This window comes from Cherax quadricarinatus, chromosome 43, assembly GCF_038502225.1.
Source record: "Cherax quadricarinatus isolate ZL_2023a chromosome 43, ASM3850222v1, whole genome shotgun sequence".
NCBI lineage: Eukaryota > Metazoa > Arthropoda > Malacostraca > Decapoda > Parastacidae > Cherax > Cherax quadricarinatus.
In genome coordinates, this window is record NC_091334.1 from 9,956,320 (window position 1) to 9,976,433 (window position 20,114).

General features: G+C 42.6%; 1 protein-coding gene across 1 annotated transcript in view; it reads right to left on the reverse strand.

The window, feature by feature from the left end:
- The window catches only part of LOC128694118 (probable chitinase 10), a 48,333-nt gene extending 37,258 nt beyond the window's left edge, over window positions 1–11,075 (reverse strand). Inside the window, exons 1-10 of the mRNA XM_070093470.1 lie at window positions 10,992–11,075; window positions 10,050–10,207; window positions 8,933–9,076; window positions 5,425–5,556; window positions 4,699–4,950; window positions 4,172–4,360; window positions 3,893–4,027; window positions 3,582–3,752; window positions 3,107–3,232; window positions 2,495–2,626 (exon numbers count right to left, since the gene is read on the reverse strand). Of these exons, the coding sequence (XP_069949571.1) occupies window positions 2,495–2,626; window positions 3,107–3,232; window positions 3,582–3,752; window positions 3,893–4,027; window positions 4,172–4,360; window positions 4,699–4,950; window positions 5,425–5,556; window positions 8,933–9,076; window positions 10,050–10,207; window positions 10,992–11,040 (1,488 nt within the window). The 5' untranslated portion in view covers window positions 11,041–11,075. The remainder of the gene's footprint in view (window positions 1–2,494; window positions 2,627–3,106; window positions 3,233–3,581; window positions 3,753–3,892; window positions 4,028–4,171; window positions 4,361–4,698; window positions 4,951–5,424; window positions 5,557–8,932; window positions 9,077–10,049; window positions 10,208–10,991) is intronic.
- Window positions 11,076–20,114: the final 9,039 nt, after the last annotated feature.

Genomic DNA, 20,114 nt, shown 5'->3' on the forward strand with positions numbered 1-20,114 from the left:
CACAACACATCAACATCAACAGCATCACAGAGCCAAGGTGTCATGACTCACACAACACATCAACATCAACAGCATCACAGAGCCAAGGTGTCATGACTCACACAACACATCAACATCAACAGCATCACAGAGCCAAGGAGTCATGACTCACACAACACATCAACATCAACAGCATCACAGAGCCAAGGTGTCATGACTCACACAACACATCAACATCAACAGCATCACAGAGCCAAGGTGTCATGACTCACACAACACATCAACATCAACAGCATCACAGAGCCAAGGTGTCATGACTCACACAACACATCAACATCAACATCATCACAGAGCCAAGGAGTCATGACTCACACAACACATCAACATCAACATCATCACAGAGCCAAGGTGTCATGACTCACACAACACATCAACATCAACAGCATCACAGAGCCAAGGAGTCATGACTCACACAACACATCAACATCAACATCATCACAGAGCCAAGGTGTCATGACTCACACAACACATCAACATCAACAGCATCACAGAGCCAAGGTGTCATGACTCACACAACACATCAACATCAACAGCATCACAGAGCCAAGGTGTCATGACTCACACAACACATCAACATCAACATCATCACAGAGCCAAGGTGTCATGACTCACACAACACATCAACATCAACATCATCACAGAGCCAAGGTGTCATGACTCACACAACACATCAACATCAACAGCATCACAGAGCCAAGGTGTCATGACTCACACAACACATCAACATCAACATCATCACAGAGCCAAGGAGTCATGACTCACACAACACATCAACATCAACATCATCACAGAGCCAAGGAGTCATGACTCACACAACACATCAACATCAACATCATCACAGAGCCAAGGTGTCATGACTCACACAACACATCAACATCAACAGCATCACAGAGCCAAGGAGTCATGACTCACACAACACATCAACATCAACAGCATCACAGAGCCAAGGTGTCATGACTCACACAACACATCAACATCAACAGCATCACAGAGCCAAGGTGTCATGACTCACACAACACATCAACATCAACATCATCACAGAGCCAAGGAGTCATGACTCACACAACACATCAACATCAACATCATCACAGAGCCAATGTGTCATGACTCACACAACACATCAACATCAACATCATCACAGAGCCAAGGAGTCATGACTCACACAACACATCAACAATATGAGCCTCTCTGTAAGGATGAAGAATTACACACACGTCCAATATCTGGGTATCTTTACTGTAGACGTTTCGCCCTCCAGTGACTTTATCAATACAAATTCAAGGATATAATGGGAAGTTATACACTCTAGGGCGAAACGTCTACAATAAAGATACCCAGATGTTACACATGTGACTAATTCTTAACATTGTTGGTATTGTATACTATTCATGTACCATTCATGTACCATACATGTACCATACATGTACCATACATGCACCATACATGTACCATACATGTACAACTTTCTGTAAGGGCAATACAGTGACACTACAAGTTTAAAGCCGAGCAGAAAATACATTCTAGAGCTGTCACATGGGTATCAGTTTCCTTTTTCCACAGTTACGTTTGAAGCCGATCAGGTGAGGCATTCTCAAGTTACAGCCCTCTGGAAAAAAATTATTACCACCCAGTTTCACAATAATATTGACCAATTTGCGCCTACACAGTCTAAGTGGTGAGGGGCTCTTGATCCAAGGAGCTGGAATCATCCTCTACTTCCTTTTAATTGTCATTAAGATGTTTTATTGTCTCTATTATTGATATTAAAAGAAATAAAGTATATTTTTATTTTATTATTTACAACTATACAGTTTTATTACAGAGTCGTAATACAGGCTACAGTGTTGTCTTTATCAACCAAATACAGTAAAGAAATTTTAACAAATACACCCTAAATAAAGCGTAATCAAGACTAGAGAGATGCAGCTTGAGCTCCTGAGAAGGACTGTGTACATCACAAGGCCCAGGAACTGTAACTCAACACCACAGAGGCCCACGGACTGTAGATTAACATCCCCAAAGACCCAGGAATTGTAGATCCACACCCCAAAAGCCCAGGAGTTGAACCTCAACACCTATGAGGCCCAGGAGTTGTAGATCAACACGAAAAGAGACCCAGGAGTTGTAAATCAACATCCCTAAAGACCCAGGAGCTGGAAATAAATACAGTCTAACACGGTGAAAAGCAAAGCATAATGAAACTAGGTATGGAATTTCCCATAAACTTTCAAAATTGTTTATACGAGTCAAAATAAAAAAAAAAAATCTTCAGGTGAATTTTGAGAAGGATCTTGGGAGAGATGACTGACGACACTGCAGAGGCTCTGACAGTGCCTGGCGAGGCGCAGGACGACACTCAGGGACAGTCGTTGGTGCAGGCTCCGCTGACAACGCAGGGCAACACTCAGGGACAGTCGTTGGTGCAGGCTCCGCTGACAGCGCAGGACAACACTCAGGGACAGTCGTTGGTGCAGGTTCCGCTGATAGCGCAGACGGAAGCTTCCCAGTCGCAGATATTAGCGTTGGGGTTGAAGAGGGTGCCCTCAGGACACACTTCCTCAGTCGCGTCGTAACCGTTCTCAGTGTTCTGGGGCCATAAACAAAGTTTTGTTTTTGTTACTCTTATAAGCGAGTGTGAATTAACGAATACACCATCTCAGTGACGTTTTAAAAAAAAATTAACTTCGTATCTAAAGTGAACTGAAATCAGTAAAGACGAAGCCACCATGAAGGTTTTTAAATAACAATAAAAATGAGAAATGTTTTCTTTCGTAATAATGATTTACTGCACTTCTAGTTACACTGCATTATACATTACTAGGTATTGTATGATACAATAGTATTTTATGTCGAGTTAAAACTTGTTCATTTACACTACTTCCTTTATAATTACACTACTTTTTTACATCAAAACTGTTTAATTTCCACATTCACAAACCTACTGAGTAGTAGTAGTAGTAGTAGTAGTAGTAGTAGTAGTAGTAGTAGTAGTAGTAGTAGTAGTAGTAGTAGTAGTAGTAGTAGTAGTAGTAGTAGTAGTAGTAGTACAAAGAGTTAGGTGACTCACCGGGGCACAGAGGTAGTAGTGGTGACAGTTCTCAGGGTCAGGGTTGAGACCTGGCTTGGAACACACACCGTCAGGTGGAGGAGGACCTCGAGTGGTGGTGGACGGGGTGGTGGTCGCGTCAGGATCCTGCACACATGCAGGAAATGTTATCAACGAATTTCCCCCCCCCCCATAAATCTGTTAATACTTAAAAATCCTTATCATCATTATTAATTTAAGTAGTAGCTGACTTGAGACTGTTATAAATGTTTGGCAGAGAAGATGGCAGAATATCCTGTAATGTTTCTACAGCCGCTGAATTTAATATGAATTTGTAAGGTTATTTTATTATTAATAATAATATTAATATTAATATTAATATTAATAATAATAGTAGTAGTAGCAGTGTTGGTGGGTGGTGTGGGTGGTGTGGGGATAACTTACAGCAGTAGTGGTAGGTGGTGTGGGTTGTGTGGGTGGTGTGGGGATAACTTACAGCAGTAGTGGTGGGTGGTGTGGGTGGTGTGGGGATAACTTCCCCGGTGAAGGTCTCCCTCAGGGTCTTGATAAGATCGAAGGGTCTGGCGTCACAGTAACCCAGGAAGTCATCAGTTTCAATGCTCCACACCATCATACCAGCCAGGTTCATGCTCTTAGCGTAGTTGGCCTGCACGGGTGACAGATATAATCAACACGTTCGGACGATTTACTCCTGAATGACGAAATTAAAGTCAGTATTCTGAGAAGTTATTGAAAATTCGAGTTACGGTGAGGGGAAGTAAAAGGGTTGAAAGAGCTCTAACTTACCTTGACGACACAAGAGTCGTGGTCATCGTAAGAGCACCAGATCCTCTCGTGGTTGTAGCTGTAGGTGTAAGGTTCGTTCATACCTGGTGCTATCTCCACTACCCAGTCACCCTCATCCTTCTGGAACTCACAGATCTGTAAAAATGAAGTTGAAAGGTGACAATGAACAATGAACTCCTGATAGTGTTGCATTTCTGTTGAAAGAAAATTGATTGTATTCTCTTAGTCTCACTACACAGGTGACACTTGTTCTCTACGAGGTGTAGAATTCTTTATTACCTCGTTGTAGCCCAGGAAGCCTGGACTTCTGGTGTAAGGTCCAGCTGGTCCTGGCTGGCTGGCAGGGGCGTAGTAACCAGTCTCGTCAGTGCTGTAGTCCAGCTTGTAGCAGCGGCCGTACAGAGGCACTCCCAGAGCGATCTTGGTGCTTGGCATTCCTCCGTCTATCCAGTACCTCACAGCGAAGTCCTGTACGAACACCATCATGTCTTATACAACAGTCGATGTAAATATTTATTGCTGTACAGTCATCGTTACGAGACGTTCCTATTAACCGTATTTCTTGTCAATAAGTATTAATCATACGACTAATTGTATATGTACTGTATTTTTAGACCATCATAAATGTCTGTTATTTTATATGAATTATCTTCTTACAGGATATACACTGCCTTAATTCTTACGTAAATTTAGGTAAAAATAAGTTTATATATTGCGTAATTGTTCATAATGGATGAACGGAAATTGTTAATGAGAAATATATGTGCAAATAGACGGAAGTTACGTAATACACTGAGTTATCTCACCTGGTTGAGGTAAACGTTATCTCCGGTGTCGTCAGGGTAAGGATAGAGACCAGACTGGTGGTGGGTGTAGGTCTCCCAGGCACCGTGCAGGTCGTACGCCATCAGGTTGACAATGTCCAAGTTCTCAGCCATGGCGGGGATATTGTAGGCTGGGTCGATGGTCAGCTTTCCTGCTGACACAGCAGCCGTCAGGATCATTCCTTCGGCGTGGAGTGCCGTCTTCAGGTCTGACAGAAGGCTGATGAAATTCTCCTGTGGACGGGACACCAAATTTGTGACTTGTATTTAGTCATTACGAGGAACCTCAACAGCGGTGAGACGCTGTGATTTTTGTACATGATGACAAAGCCTAAAGTATAACTGCCTCGTGTGTCAACAAGTTCTTGCAGTTTCCGTACACTATATCAATTTGCTCTGAAGAGCAGTCAGTATCACAAGAAGAGCTTATCACGGTGGCCATCTACATTTTTAAGGTCTTCATGAGCAATCACCTCCACGTGGTGAGTTTTGGGTAATTTGCGTGACTGCAGCTAAATAATCAGTCATGCAAAATAGCTGAGAGATTCTCATAGTGGAAATATCTGTCTGGAGAGTATGTATTTTTCTCCTTGTATTCTATTTCAGACTCTGTGTGATCGTGAAGGGTTTAGCGCATTCCCTTGAATAGTTAATTACTCATTTTACAACAATATACTGTAAGTTTTAGAGTAAGAGCCAGAGACTCACCTTGTCTTCCGGTTTTCCTCCACGCTGGGTCGGGTACTCCCAGTCCATGTCCAGACCATCGAAGTTGTGAGCCTTCAGCATCTCAACGGAGGAGTCAACGAAGGTCTGCCTGGAGCCAGCGCTCGATGCCATCTATAAACAGATATAACAAATACATCGAACATTTCCTGACAAGTAAACAAATATTTCCTGGACTCAGGTGATTTAGAAACATTTTCGGTTCAGTTTACATTACTGAACTGGCACTTCTCAAATTTCATTTGTTTTATAAGCACAAAACCTTTCAATTACTATATGTCCCTCTTCCTCCGAATGAGTTATTTTCATGTGATGATGAGAAGGATTACGTAACACTGTCCCCCGGGTACAGGTCATGGACGGTGGTGAGAAGGATTACATAACACTGTCCCCCGGGTACAGGTCATGGACGGTGGTGAGAAGGATTACGTAACACTGTCCCCCGGGTACAGGTCATGGACGGTGGTGAGAAGGATTACGTAACACTGTCCCCCGGGTACAGGTCATGGACGGTGGTGAGAAGGATTACATAACACTGTCCCCCGGGAACAGGTCATGGACGGTGGTGAGAAGGATTACATAACACTGTCCCCCGGGTACAGGTCATGGACGGTGGTGAGAAGGATTACGTAACACTGTCCCCCGGGTACAGGTCATGGACGGTGGTGAGAAGGATTACATAACACTGTCCCCCGGGTACAGGTCATGGACGGTGGTGAGAAGGATTACGTAACACTGTCCCCCGGGTACAGGTCATGGACGGTGGTGAGAAGGATTACGTAACACTGTCCCCCGGGTACAGGTCATGGACGGTGGTGAGAAGGATTACGTAACACTGTCCCCCGGGTACAGGTCATGGACGGTGGTGAGAAGGATTACGTAACACTGTCCCCCGGGTACAGGTCATGGACGGTGGTGAGAAGGATTACGTAACACTGTCCCCCGGGTACAGGTCATGGACGGTGGTGAGAAGGATTACATAACACTGTCCCCCGGGAACAGGTCATGGACGGTGGTGAGAAGGATTACATAACACTGTCCCCCGGGTACAGGTCATGGACGGTGGTGAGAAGGATTACATAACACTGTCCCCCGGGTACAGGTCATGGACGGTGGTGAGAAGGATTACGTAACACTGTCCCCCGGGTACAGGTCATGGACGGTGGTGAGAAGGATTACGTAACACTGTCCCCCGGGTACAGGTCATGGACGGTGGTGAGAAGGATTACATAACACTGTCCCCCGGGTACAGGTCATGGACGGTGGTGAGAAGGATTACGTAACACTGTCCCCCGGGTACAGGTCATGGACGGTGGTGAGAAGGATTACGTAACACTGTCCCCCGGGTACAGGTCATGGACGGTGGTGAGAAGGATTACATAACACTGTCCCCCGGGTACAGGTCATGGACGGTGGTGAGAAGGATTACGTAACACTGTCCCCCGGGTACAGGTCATGGACGGTGGTGAGAAGGATTACGTAACACTGTCCCCCGGGTACAGGTCATGGACGGTGGTGAGAAGGATTACGTAACACTGTCCCCCGGGTACAGGTCATGGACGGTGGTGAGAAGGATTACGTAACACTGTCCCCCGGGTACAGGTCATGGACGGTGGTGAGAAGGATTACGTAACACTGTCCCCCGGGTACAGGTCATGGACGGTGGTGAGAAGGATTACATAACACTGTCCCCCGGGTACAGGTCATGGACGGTGGTGAGAAGGATTACGTAACACTGTCCCCCGGGTACAGGTCATGGACGGTGGTGAGAAGGATTACGTAACACTGTCCCCCGGGTACAGGTCATGGACGGTGGTGAGAAGGATTACGTAACACTGTCCCCCGGGTACAGGTCATGGACGGTGGTGAGAAGGATTACGTAACACTGTCCCCCGGGTACAGGTCATGGACGGTGGTGAGAAGGATTACATAACACTGTCCCCCGGGTACAGGTCATGGACGGTGGTGAGAAGGATTACGTAACACTGTCCCCCGGGTACAGGTCATGGACGGTGGTGAGAAGGATTACGTAACACTGTCCCCCGGGTACAGGTCATGGACGGTGGTGAGAAGGATTACGTAACACTGTCCCCCGGGTACAGGTCATGGACGGTGGTGAGAAGGATTACGTAACACTGTCCCCCGGGTACAGGTCATGGACGGTGGTGAGAAGGATTACATAACACTGTCCCCCGGGTACAGGTCATGGACGGTGGTGAGAAGGATTACGTAACACTGTCCCCCGGGTACAGGTCATGGACGGTGGTGAGAAGGATTACGTAACACTGTCCCCCGGGTACAGGTCATGGACGGTGGTGAGAAGGATTACGTAACACTGTCCCCCGGGTACAGGTCATGGACGGTGGTGAGAAGGATTACGTAACACTGTCCCCCGGGTACAGGTCATGGACGGTGGTGAGAAGGATTACGTAACACTGTCCCCCGGGTACAGGTCATGGACGGTGGTGAGAAGGATTACATAACACTGTCCCCCGGGTACAGGTCATGGACGGTGGTGAGAAGGATTACGTAACACTGTCCCCCGGGTACAGGTCATGGACGGTGGTGAGAAGGATTACGTAACACTGTCCCCCGGGTACAGGTCATGGACGGTGGTGAGAAGGATTACGTAACACTGTCCCCCGGGTACAGGTCATGGACGGTGGTGAGAAGGATTACGTAACACTGTCCCCCGGGTACAGGTCATGGACGGTGGTGAGAAGGATTACATAACACTGTCCCCCGGGTACAGGTCATGGACGGTGGTGAGAAGGATTACGTAACACTGTCCCCCGGGTACAGGTCATGGACGGTGGTGAGAAGGATTACGTAACACTGTCCCCCGGGTACAGGTCATGGACGGTGGTGAGAAGGATTACATAACACTGTCCCCCGGGAACAGGTCATGGACGGTGGTGAGAAGGATTACATAACACTGTCCCCCGGGTACAGGTCATGGACGGTGGTGAGAAGGATTACGTAACACTGTCCCCCGGGTACAGGTCATGGACGGTGGTGAGAAGGATTACATAACACTGTCCCCCGGGTACAGGTCATGGACGGTGGTGAGAAGGATTACATAACACTGTCCCCCGGGAACAGGTCATGGACGGTGGTGAGAAGGATTACATAACACTGTCCCCCGGGTACAGGTCATGGACGGTGGTGAGAAGGATTACGTAACACTGTCCCCCGGGTACAGGTCATGGACGGTGGTGAGAAGGATTACGTAACACTGTCCCCCGGGTACAGGTCATGGACGGTGGTGAGAAGGATTACATAACACTGTCCCCCGGGTACAGGTCATGGACGGTGGTGAGAAGGATTACATAACACTGTCATGGATGATGGAGAAAGTATTTTCTTTGATCTCAGGTGTGGTGATACTTCTTCATTCGTTTAATTTTTAGCGCTGTTTGATCCAGTTTGGTTCAAAGATACTGAATTTATTAAAAACCTGGGTAGAGTTTGAGAGGAAGGTGAGACTTACGTTTGAATACTTAGTGGATCCCTCGTTCCAGCCTCCCACGGCCAGGATGGTGACCAGCTCAGCGTTCTTCTCCTTCAGGGCAGTGAACCTGTCGTAGGCGCACTTGCCGTAGTTCTCACACAGTTCGTTGTACGGGTCCAGCACCTACACAATAATACTGGTTCTTAACACACCAGTTTATCAAATCAGTGAAGAACATTTTTGTCGAATTCACTTTCTTAAGGAACAAAAATAAGTTTTGCTAGCCATACAGATGCTATACAAAAACATATTAAGAGTAAATGATTAAGAACGAGTGTGTCTTGCTAAGAGTATGCTACATTTTACTCAGCGTATGTCTCACTCCCATATAGGCTGCCTCCCAACCACCAAACCGGGTGTTAAGGGTTTAACGATCAGTTGGGCACCCGTCGTTAAACCAGTACCTTGGTTCATTGGCCAATCACAGGCAAGCCCGCCAAAGCTGAAGCAAACTGACAGACTTTTCTGAGTTGTTGGTTGATACGGTGCTCTCTCTCTCTCTGGCTTCTACTTTTCCTATATTTTGTTACCTTGTGGTACACTTTCTATTCAACCTCTCCCCTCAAGGAAGGTTCCTTGATGTTGGTGAGAGGCTCTTGATTTAGGGAATTGGGTCTGTGCTCCAGTACCCCGAATTAAGCCTGAATGCCTTCCACATCCCCCCCTAGGCGCTGTATCATCCTCCGGGTTTAGCGCTTCCCCCTTGATTATAATAATAATAATAATCTATTCAACCTCTGTACACAGTGTACATACTTATATATATTTGGCAAATTATATCTGGTGAAGGAAATATATGTCATATACTATTCCTGAGTTTGTTTCCTCCACTTTGCAACCCATTACGACCAGGTCGCAGGTCGTAACGTCTGATCGTAACAAAGAGCAATATACGAGACTGAAAAATAGCATAAACTGATGAGTGAGAAAATGACAATATAGATATAACTGAAAATTTACAGAGTGAGAATGTAATATCCATCAGGGAAAGATCTCTCTACCTTGGCTAAACTTCACCACTCGTATGAGGGTCAGTTGTTTCCCTGACGACTGAAACATATGCCTCTCGTCACCTCACCGAGGCAGAATATCTCACCCTGATCTTGTTGTTTGAGCCGAGTCCAGCGAAGCCGAAGATGAGATGGGTACAGATGGCCGGGTCGATGTTTTCCACGTCGAACTTGCCCTTCTCCTGTCTGTAGACGGCCCAGGAGCCGTAGTAACACACCATCACCCCATCACTCGCAGCTGACACTGTTGGTACACACAAATGACCCATTGATCAGCGCTTTTTTGCTAATACCTACTTACGCTTGTAAAAGGTAAAACCTGTGATTTTGGCTTAAATGACAACGTTCTTCTTGCCGATTAAGACAAGCGAAAATTTGTGTATGAAATAATTTCGCAAATATCATTATGAACCTTACGAAAAAAGTATATTTCACTGTTTGTTTATTATTAAATTATAATAAACTTATCTAAAATATATTTAGTTGGATTAGGTTAAATTAAATTGCGCTTGTTACAATAAGGTTAGGTAAGTTTTCTAAGGTATTTTTGGTACAAAATTATTAATTTTTAAATTGACATAAATGAAAAATATATATCTTTAAACGCATAAGAGAAAATTTTAGGAAAGACTAAATTTGAACGAGTTTTTGCTAATTAACAAATTTTAGCTATTCGGCACGACATATATATATATATATATATATATATATATATATATATATATATATATATATATATATATATATGTATATATATATATATATATAAAGTGCACAGCATGCAGACTTAAGTTGACACAGCTACAAATACTAAACTCATAGGAGTGGAAATTAGTGGACGGAGGATCGAACCCTTATCAATCCTTACGTTGAAAGAGTTTTAGCGACTCTTAAAACTGATCAGTCACGAGAGTGAGATCATCGTTGGTACTGACTCTGGTGTAAACGATAACGAGCAATTGAGCAGACAATAAGAGATTAAACGAGGCAGTGAGTGCCTGAGACGAGGTGGGATTCCAGTGCCTCACCTGTGAGTGCCAGCAAGAGTGCCACTGCCGAGAATAACAAGAGCTTCATCGTGCTTAATCTTCTTCAAGTGTTACAGTGAATGTGTTGACGACCACTGTTGCTCCTGGCTTCCCCATTCCCCCCATATATACCCATTGTGGTTGAAGAAGCGGCACCAGCTGCGCCTGCGCCGTGACATACATTCCTCATTTCATGTTACGTAACTCAGGCTTATCAAAGTTGACCCAGGAGTTTCTGTACTCTATGGGGAGAAGATTATGGGCGTCTTATTGCTTGGAAAGTGGACCAGGACAAGTGTTTTATATATATATATATATATATATATATATATATATATATATATATATATATATATATATATATATATATATATATATATATTTCTTCTTTCTTTCAACAAACCGGCCGTATCCCACCGAGGCAGGGTGGCCCAAAAAGAAAAACAAAAGTTTCTCTTTTTTAAGTTTAGTAATTTATACAGGAGAAGGGGTTACTAGCCCCTTGCTCCCGGCATTTTAAGTCGCCTCGTACAACACGCATGGCTTACGGAGGAAGAATTCTGTTCCACTTCCCCATGGAGGTAAGAGGAAATAAGCAAGAATAAGAACTAAAAAGAAAATAGCAGAAAACCCAGAGGTGTGTGTGTGTGTGTGTGTATATATATGCTTGTACATATATGTGTAGTGGGACCTAAGTGTAAGTAGAAGTAGCAAGACGTACCTGAAATCTTGCATGTTTATGAGACAGACAAGACACCAGCAATCCTACCATCATGTAAAACAATTACAGGTTTCCGTTTTACACTCACTTGGCAGGACGGTAGTACCTCCCTGGGTGGTTGCTGTCTACCATCCTACTACCTATATATATAAACAATAATATATGAGCCGTCATAATAATGATATTTACTTAGGTCTTACTGATGTAATTATTTATTGTTGGAACATAATATACTTAAAGTAGTGGGGAATGACGATGAATGTGATGAAGTGTTAATACAAGAGTGTGATAGTTACTGCAGTGTGAACACAGAACACCACTGCAGTGTTCTTATGTGAACACAATACCGTTGCAGTGTTCTTATGTGAACACAGAACACCGTTACAATCCTGATGATTTCACAGCAACACGTACCAGCTTAGGTCAAGGTGCTTTCATAAGAATCCAAGAAATACTTTATAAATCAAGAGCAGAGTTTACTGGAGTCACTAATACTCGAGTAAAGCCGACCAAGGTTAATGTAGGTTCAAGAGTTATACTGACTAACTTAAATAAAACATCTGCAGTGCCTAAGCTCGATCAAAAGTTTGTTGGTCCTTATCAAGTGGTTGAACATGTCAGTGGCAATAAGTATAAAGTTAGAGAAATTAGTACTGGTCAGTATAAAGAATCACATTTAGATCATATGAAGTTAGTACGTGATGATAATGATGTTCCAACCCAGACTAATGTGACAGACTCTGACAATCCTCCTGACTCTGTACTCTCTACCTCTAACAACCAGACAAACAAACAACCTGATTGTTGCTATTCCCTACGTACAGGACAAGTACTGAGAAACCCCCAAGTATCATTTATAAATACCACTTCACGTCCTCCTCAACCACGGCATGTGTTAGCCATTGCAATAGAATTCGATCCCTCTAGAGATGATGATCACTCTGCATATGTAAATCTCACCCTAGCAGAGATGGGGTTAAATGTAAATAATCTCTATCGATAGATAATTTAGGATAGAGAGTATTTCAACTATGTGCTTACCATATCAACTTATTGATTTTCAAAAAAAAAAAAATTTTTGTGTTCACTTTCCGAATTCTGAGATTTAACAGAAAAAGACTTGTGTGCACCAAGTCTGCCTTGTCTGTTATACATTTTCTTCTTCGTAAATATACTTCCTCAGAATCTGTAGATCACATGAACATAGATCGATCAATTCTATCACCTTTATTGTTCTATCCCATTAGTGATTCTATTAATTATGATGCTTTGTAATGCATTACAAAGTATGGTATAAGTATAATTCTTATGTTCAACTGTTATGTGAACACAGAACACTGCTGCAGTGTTATGTGAACACAGAACACTGTTGAAGTGTTATGTGAACACAGAACACTGTTGAAGTGTTATGTGAACACAGAACACTGTTGAAGTGTTATGTGAACACAGAACTCTGTTGAAGTGTTATGTGAACACAGAACACTGTTGAAGTGTTATGTGAACACAGAACTCTGTTGAAGTGTTATGTGAACACAGAACACTGTTGAAGTGTTATGTGAACACAGAACACTGTTGAAGTGTTATGTGAACACAGAACACTGTTGAAGTGTTATGTGAACACAGAACACTGTTGAAGTGTTATGTGAACACAGAACACTGTTGAAGTGTTATGTGAACACAGAACACTGTTGAAGTGTTATGTGAACACAGAACACTGTTGAAGTGTTATGTGAACACAGAACACTGTTGAAGTGTTATGTGAACACAGAACACTGTTGAAGTGTTATGTGAACACAGAACACTGCTGTAATATTCTTATGTGAACACTGTTGCAGTGTTCAGTATTCACACAAAAATTATTGTTATTATTATTATTATTGTTTATTATTATTATTATTATTATTATTATTATTATTATTATTATTATTATTATTATTATTATTATTATTATTATTTATTATTAAAGATTCGCCGGTATTCTCCCGGCCCGGGCCTTTTCCAAGTGGTGGCCCGGCCTTGGCTCCCTCTTTAGGGAGTGTCTGAGACCTAAGTCTCCCATGGGAGGAGGCACAAGTACCTCCTCATCTTTGGGACCAACTGTCCCCAGGCCTAGCCACAAGCTAGGCCTCTCTGGTCTGCCATCCCCGCCACAAGGGGGATAATGGGAATGACAGTCTTATGAGCTAAAGGCTCGGGCTCAGGCACCTACCCTACCCTAGAAGGGTTAGGCATGGTGTCGATTTTTTAATATTATTATTATTATTATTATTATTATTATTATTATTATTATTATTATTATTATTATCATTAATGTTATTTTATTATTGATATTATTATTAATCATTATTATTATTATTATTATTATTATTATTATTATTATTATTATTATTATTATTATATTATTATTATTATTATTATTATTATTATTATTATTATTATTATTATTATCATTATTGTTATTTTATTATTTATATTATTATTAATTATTATTATTATTATTATTATTATGATTATTATTATTATTATTATTATTATTATTATTATTATTATATTATTATTATTATTATTATTATTATTATTATTATTATTATTTTATTAGATATTCATGCGGAGGCGCTAAATCTGTAAGGGTCATACAGCTCCTTGATTATGGGCTTTGATCCGTGGAAGGAGGGTGCAGCTCCAGTTCCTTGGGTCAAGAGCTCTTCATCAGCATGACTCTATAAGGCAACCTGGAAAGAGACAATTCCTGTACTGGAGTACATGTTGAGTACTGGATTACGTGTTGCGTACATGTTGCATACTGGAGTACATGTTGAGTACTAGAGTACTTAAGTACTCAAGTACTTGAGAACTGCCTGTGATATACAACGAGAGTTTGAGGTTGGTAACACTGTCATCTGTCACTTTCCCAGGACCTGGTAACGATGATTGTGGTGGTGGTGGTAGTGGTGGTGGTAGTGGTGGTGGTGGTGGTAGTAGTAGTAGTGGTGGTAGTGGTTGTAGTGGTGGTGGTGGTGGTAGCAGTAGTGGGACGGTTGTGGTACTGGAGGTGGCAGTGGGTAGGGGGAGGGAGGATGTGTTCTTCGTCAGCACACAGAACAAGTGTCTCCTGACACATGTGTTGTTCGTCAGCACACAGAACAAGTGTCTCCTGACGCAGGTGTTGTTCGTCAGCACACAGAACAAGTGTCTCCTGACGCAGGTGTTGTTTGTCAGCACACAGAACAAGTGTCTCCTGACGCAGGTGTTGTTCGTCAGCACACAGAACAAGTGTCTCCTGACGCAGGTGTTGTTCGTCAGCACACAGAACAAGTGTCTCCTGACGCAGGTGTTGTTCGTCAGCACACAGAACAAGTATCTTCTGACACATGTGCTGTTCGTCAGCACACAGAACAAGTATCTTCTGACACATGTGTTGTTCGTCAGCACACAGAACAAGTGTCTCCTGACGCAGGTGTTGTTTGTCAGCACACAGAACAAGTATCTTCTGACACATGTGTTGTTCGTCAACACACAGAACAAGTGTCTCCTGACGCAGGTGTTGTTCGTCAGCACACAGAACAAGTGTCTCCTGACGCAGGTGTTGTTCGTCAGCACACAGAACAAGTATCTTCTGACACATGTGTTGTTCGTCAACACACAGAACAAGTGTCTCCTGACGCAGGTGTTGTTCGTCAGCACACAGAACAAGTGTCTCCTGACGCAGGTGTTGTTCGTCAACACACAGAACAAGTGTCTCCTGACGCAGGTGTTGTTCGTCAGCACACAGAACAAGTATCTTCTGACACATGTGTTGTTCGTCAACACACAGAACAAGTGTCTCCTGACGCAGGTGTTGTTCGTCAACACACAGAACAAGTGTCTCCTGACGCAGGTGTTGTTCGTCAGCACACAGAACAAGTGTCTCCTGACGCAGGTGTTGTTCGTCAACACACAGAACAAGTGTCTCCTGACGCAGGTGTTGTTCGTCAGCACACAGAACAAGTATCTTCTGACACATGTGTTGTTCGTCAACACACAGAACAAGTGTCTCCTGACGCAGGTGTTGTTCGTCAGCACACAGAACAAGTGTCTCCTGACGCAGGTGTTGTTCGTCAACACACAGAACAAGTGTCTCCTGACACATGTGTTGTTCGTCAACACACAGAACAAGTGTCTCCTGACGCAGGTGTTGTTCGTCAGCACACAGAACAAGTGTCTCCTGACGCAGGTGTTGTTCGTCAGCACACAGAACAAGTGTCTCCTGACGCAGGTGTTGTTCGTCAGCACACAGAACAAGTGTCTCCTGACGCAGGTGTTGTTCGTCAGCACACAGAACAAGTGTCTCCTGACGCAGGTGTTGTTCGTCAGCACACAGAACAAGTATCTTCTGACACATGTGTTGTTCGTCAACACACAGAACAAGTGTCTCCTGACGCAGGTGTTGTTCGTCAGCACACAGAACAAGTGTCTCCTGACGCAGGTATTTGGAAGTTGGCGCAAAAGCGGCCTAGCTTCAACTATCCTTCTTCAAGCAGTCGCTCCCCTCACCAGCACCGTCCTAGAACGATGTCAGAATAAATCGTTCTCTCATTTCGAAGTCACATATAAATAGTTCATTACGACTGTAACTTGTTCAGCTATCAGAACTTTGCGGTCCAGTCCCTGGACCCATTATGTACCTCTGTAATGTTGAGGTACAGTCCCAGGACCCATTATGTACCTCTGTAATGTTGAGGTACAGTCCCAGGACCCATTATGTACCTCTGTAATCTTTTGACTACCACCCACATCGTGGGTATGGGCTGCATATTAAGATATTAACATAACTGTGACTGGTGTATTTACTCAGGTCGTAGATTCCTCAGTAACAAATTCCTCTTCAGACGCGTTAAGGATTAACATCGTCGACGGTGTAAGTAACGCTACTTTCGGAGTTCTCATAAGCCACTCTCAAAGTCTAGTTAGTTCTTTGCCCTGTTAATAAATTTTCAGTGATGGAATTTACGGTCGAAGTGGCTAGTTTATTGTGCACCTCACATCTATCCTGTGGAGGGTAGCGCAAGATTATATGGATACACAAAAGGCCTAGGAACTAGGCCCCACAAGGAGTTAACAGGAGTATATCTGAATTTATATCTACAGTTACGAGCAAATTTAAGAAATTTGCTTAACATATCTGATAATTTATTTTATTAATAAGATATCTTGACATGTCACATAGGTAGTTAATATTTCTGTATTCCTCAGTCAGTGGACGATTAATCACATAGTGTTCAAGATAGTGACCATGAGGCTCACCACATAGTTTGTATTTGGTTTGATCATCTGAGTGTCTGCCAGACTGTCAGGAGTACTTGTAAACAAGCCTAAATTTGGCTATTACAACACCTGTCAGTGTTCACATTGCACATTGCTCCATAAACATACTTATCTACGTTCATGTTATCATAGTGGGTTGTAGATCTACTCAGGCTTCTAACTGCATTCATATTAACATTCAGTTTCATAATTTACTTCTCTCCCAATAATATTCCTGATACTAGACAGACACACCAAAGTTATATTCTTCATTTTCGTTCAGGTATCTTATTTTGGTTAACTTATCGACTTATTACGAAACAAAGAAGCAATTCCATGTGTGATGGAATCCAGCACAATCGTACATTAATTCCATTTCCCGGATTTTTGAGCATCTATATCGGGCTCCTCCAGTGAGCATTTTTGTTAGTCATTAAGAGAGTCAAGAGTCTTCAGTAATGACATAGAATTAGTATTAATCAGAGAGTCAAGCTCAGTGTTATAAATTCTCAGCGTCCAGTAAGTATTATTACTGCAATAATCAGTCAACCAATGATCTACTGGAGGACCTCTCCCTCAGCGTCAAACATTTCTTGCGTCTCCCTCTCTCTTTTTTCCTTCAACCGTCTCTGCTACTGTTTAGAAAACTTCATTTGAGTTTATTTACCTCTTAGTTTTAGGGAGTCTGTGTATTCGAATTTGATTAATCGAATTCCAGTACATTAAACTGTTTTAAACCTTTCACAGTTATGGAACTAAGACACATATGAACAAAGAACAACAATGCACAATACTGTGACTGGAACAACACACTAATAACTCGCACTTAGAAGAGAGAAGCTTATGATGATGTCATTATAACTGTTTTTCTCCTGTGTGTGGGTTATTTGTGCACATATACACATATATACATATATTTTTGTTTAATAAATGTATGAAAGAGGGGAAGGTACCTAGGGATTGGCGGAGAGCATGTATAGTCCCTTTATATAAAGGGAAGGGGGACAAAAGAGATTGTAAAAATTATAGAAGAATAAATTTACTGTGTATACCAGGAAAAGTGTACGGTAGGGTTATAATTGAAAGAATTAGAGGTAAGACAGAATGTAGGATTGCGGATGAGCAAGGAGGTTTTAGAGTGGGTAGGGGATGTGTAGATCAAGTGTTTACATTGAAGCATATATGTGAACAGTATTTAGATAAAGGTAGGGAAGTTTTTATTGCATTTATGGATTTAGAAAAGGCATATGATAGAGTGGATAGAGGAGCAATGTGGCAGATGTTGCAAGTATATGGAATAGGTGGTAAGTTACTAAATGTTGTAAAGAGTTTTTATGAGGATAGTGAGGCTCAGGTTAGGGTGTGTAGAAGAGAGGGAGACTACTTCCCAGTAAAAGTAGGTCTAGACAGTGATGTGTAATGTCACCATGGTTGTTTAATATATTTATAAATGGGGTTGCAAAGGAAGTAAATACTAGGGTGCTGGGGAGAGGGGTAGGATTAAATTATGGAATCAAATACAAAATGGGAGTTGACACAGTTACTTTTTGCTGATGATACTGTGCTTTTTGGAGATTCTAAAGAAAAGTTGCAAAGGTTAGTGGACTAATTTGTGAAGGTGTATAAAGGTAGAAAGTTGAAAGTGAATATAGATAAGAGTAAGGTGATGAGGGTATCAAAGGATTTAGAGAAAGGAAAATTGGATATCACATTGGATAGAGGGAGTATGGAAGAAGTGAATGTTTTCAGATATTTGGGAGTTGCCATGTCAGCGGATGGGTTTATGAAGGATGAGGTTAACCAAAGAATTGATGAAGGAAAAAAGGTGAGTGGTGGGTTGAGGTATCTGTAGAGACATGGACCTGAAGGCCCACTGCAGTGCGCCTCCAGTCTAATGTCACCTGATGGTAATGTTTTGGTTAAGCAAAGTTAATTTGGCTAGATTACTAGAGATGCTGAAGCTCCCTGAGTTTTGTGTGATTGTTTACGACATTATTAAGGTTTCCAGACACCGACATCCCAGTGAATCATTCAGTGATCAGTAGTTCTACAGATTCTCACCTCATGATGTGACCAGGTGTGCTACGATGCTGGACACGTGTGTTGTTCATATCAACACGGCTGCAAAAGTTTCTATGTCCCTTAACATGTTAATCAACCATCCTGTCTGTTTCTCCTATATACACCTTATCGCATCCCCCCACAAGGGATCTGAAACACACCAACACAGGCTTCTGTAGTGTGTGCTGGTTTCGATTTCGCTATGGAGCTGGTTGGTACTCTAACATGGTTGTGCATGAGTGCTGGAGAAATGTTGCTGGCCACATTGCTGACAGAATGAACTATGAAACTGATGTAAGATTTCTGAAATGTGTTTTGCTCTTACTAACACTGACGTGTGTAGGGTGCATCTTGTACACTCACAGACGAAGTATGGTGGAATCTGCAGCTTTTCGAAAACGAATCTGATATATTCACACTCCTCCTCAAAAAAGTGTGAGCAGGAGTGACTCTAGAGCTTAAGAGAGACACCAATGGTGGCACCTCGCTGGGGTCTGGTATCGTGGTGGGGATAAACGTATGTATGTATAATGTTCGCCAAGACCGTAGTCCTGGCACGGGTCTCAATCTTGCGATGACCCGTCTGTGGGGATAAACGTGAATGAGGTCGACTTTATTGGTTCCTTCCTGTCAACTTTAAATTGTCAGTCTGTCATCACCTGTCTGAAGATCATCCAGGAGAGGTGGATGGCTGTCCCTTCTCTTCCTCCTTCTCATCCTCCTTCTCCTCTAAAGTGAATTTAGTGCTGAGCTCGATGTTTTTAACGGTGTTTATCTGGAGAGTTTATCTGGTGTTGAGTATTTTCTGTATACCGAGTCTCTTGTGGAAGATGACTTGTAAGTTGTCGCATGGCGTAGCCATATTATTATTTATTATTATTATTATTATTATTATTATTATTATTATTATTATTATTATTATTATTATTATTATTATTATTATTATTATTATTATTATCATCCTTAACAATACCGTCACAGCTGCTACCAAGGCACATAAAAACAAGAGAGAGAGAGAGAGAGTGCACTTTGAACAGTGGTACGACACACATCACATA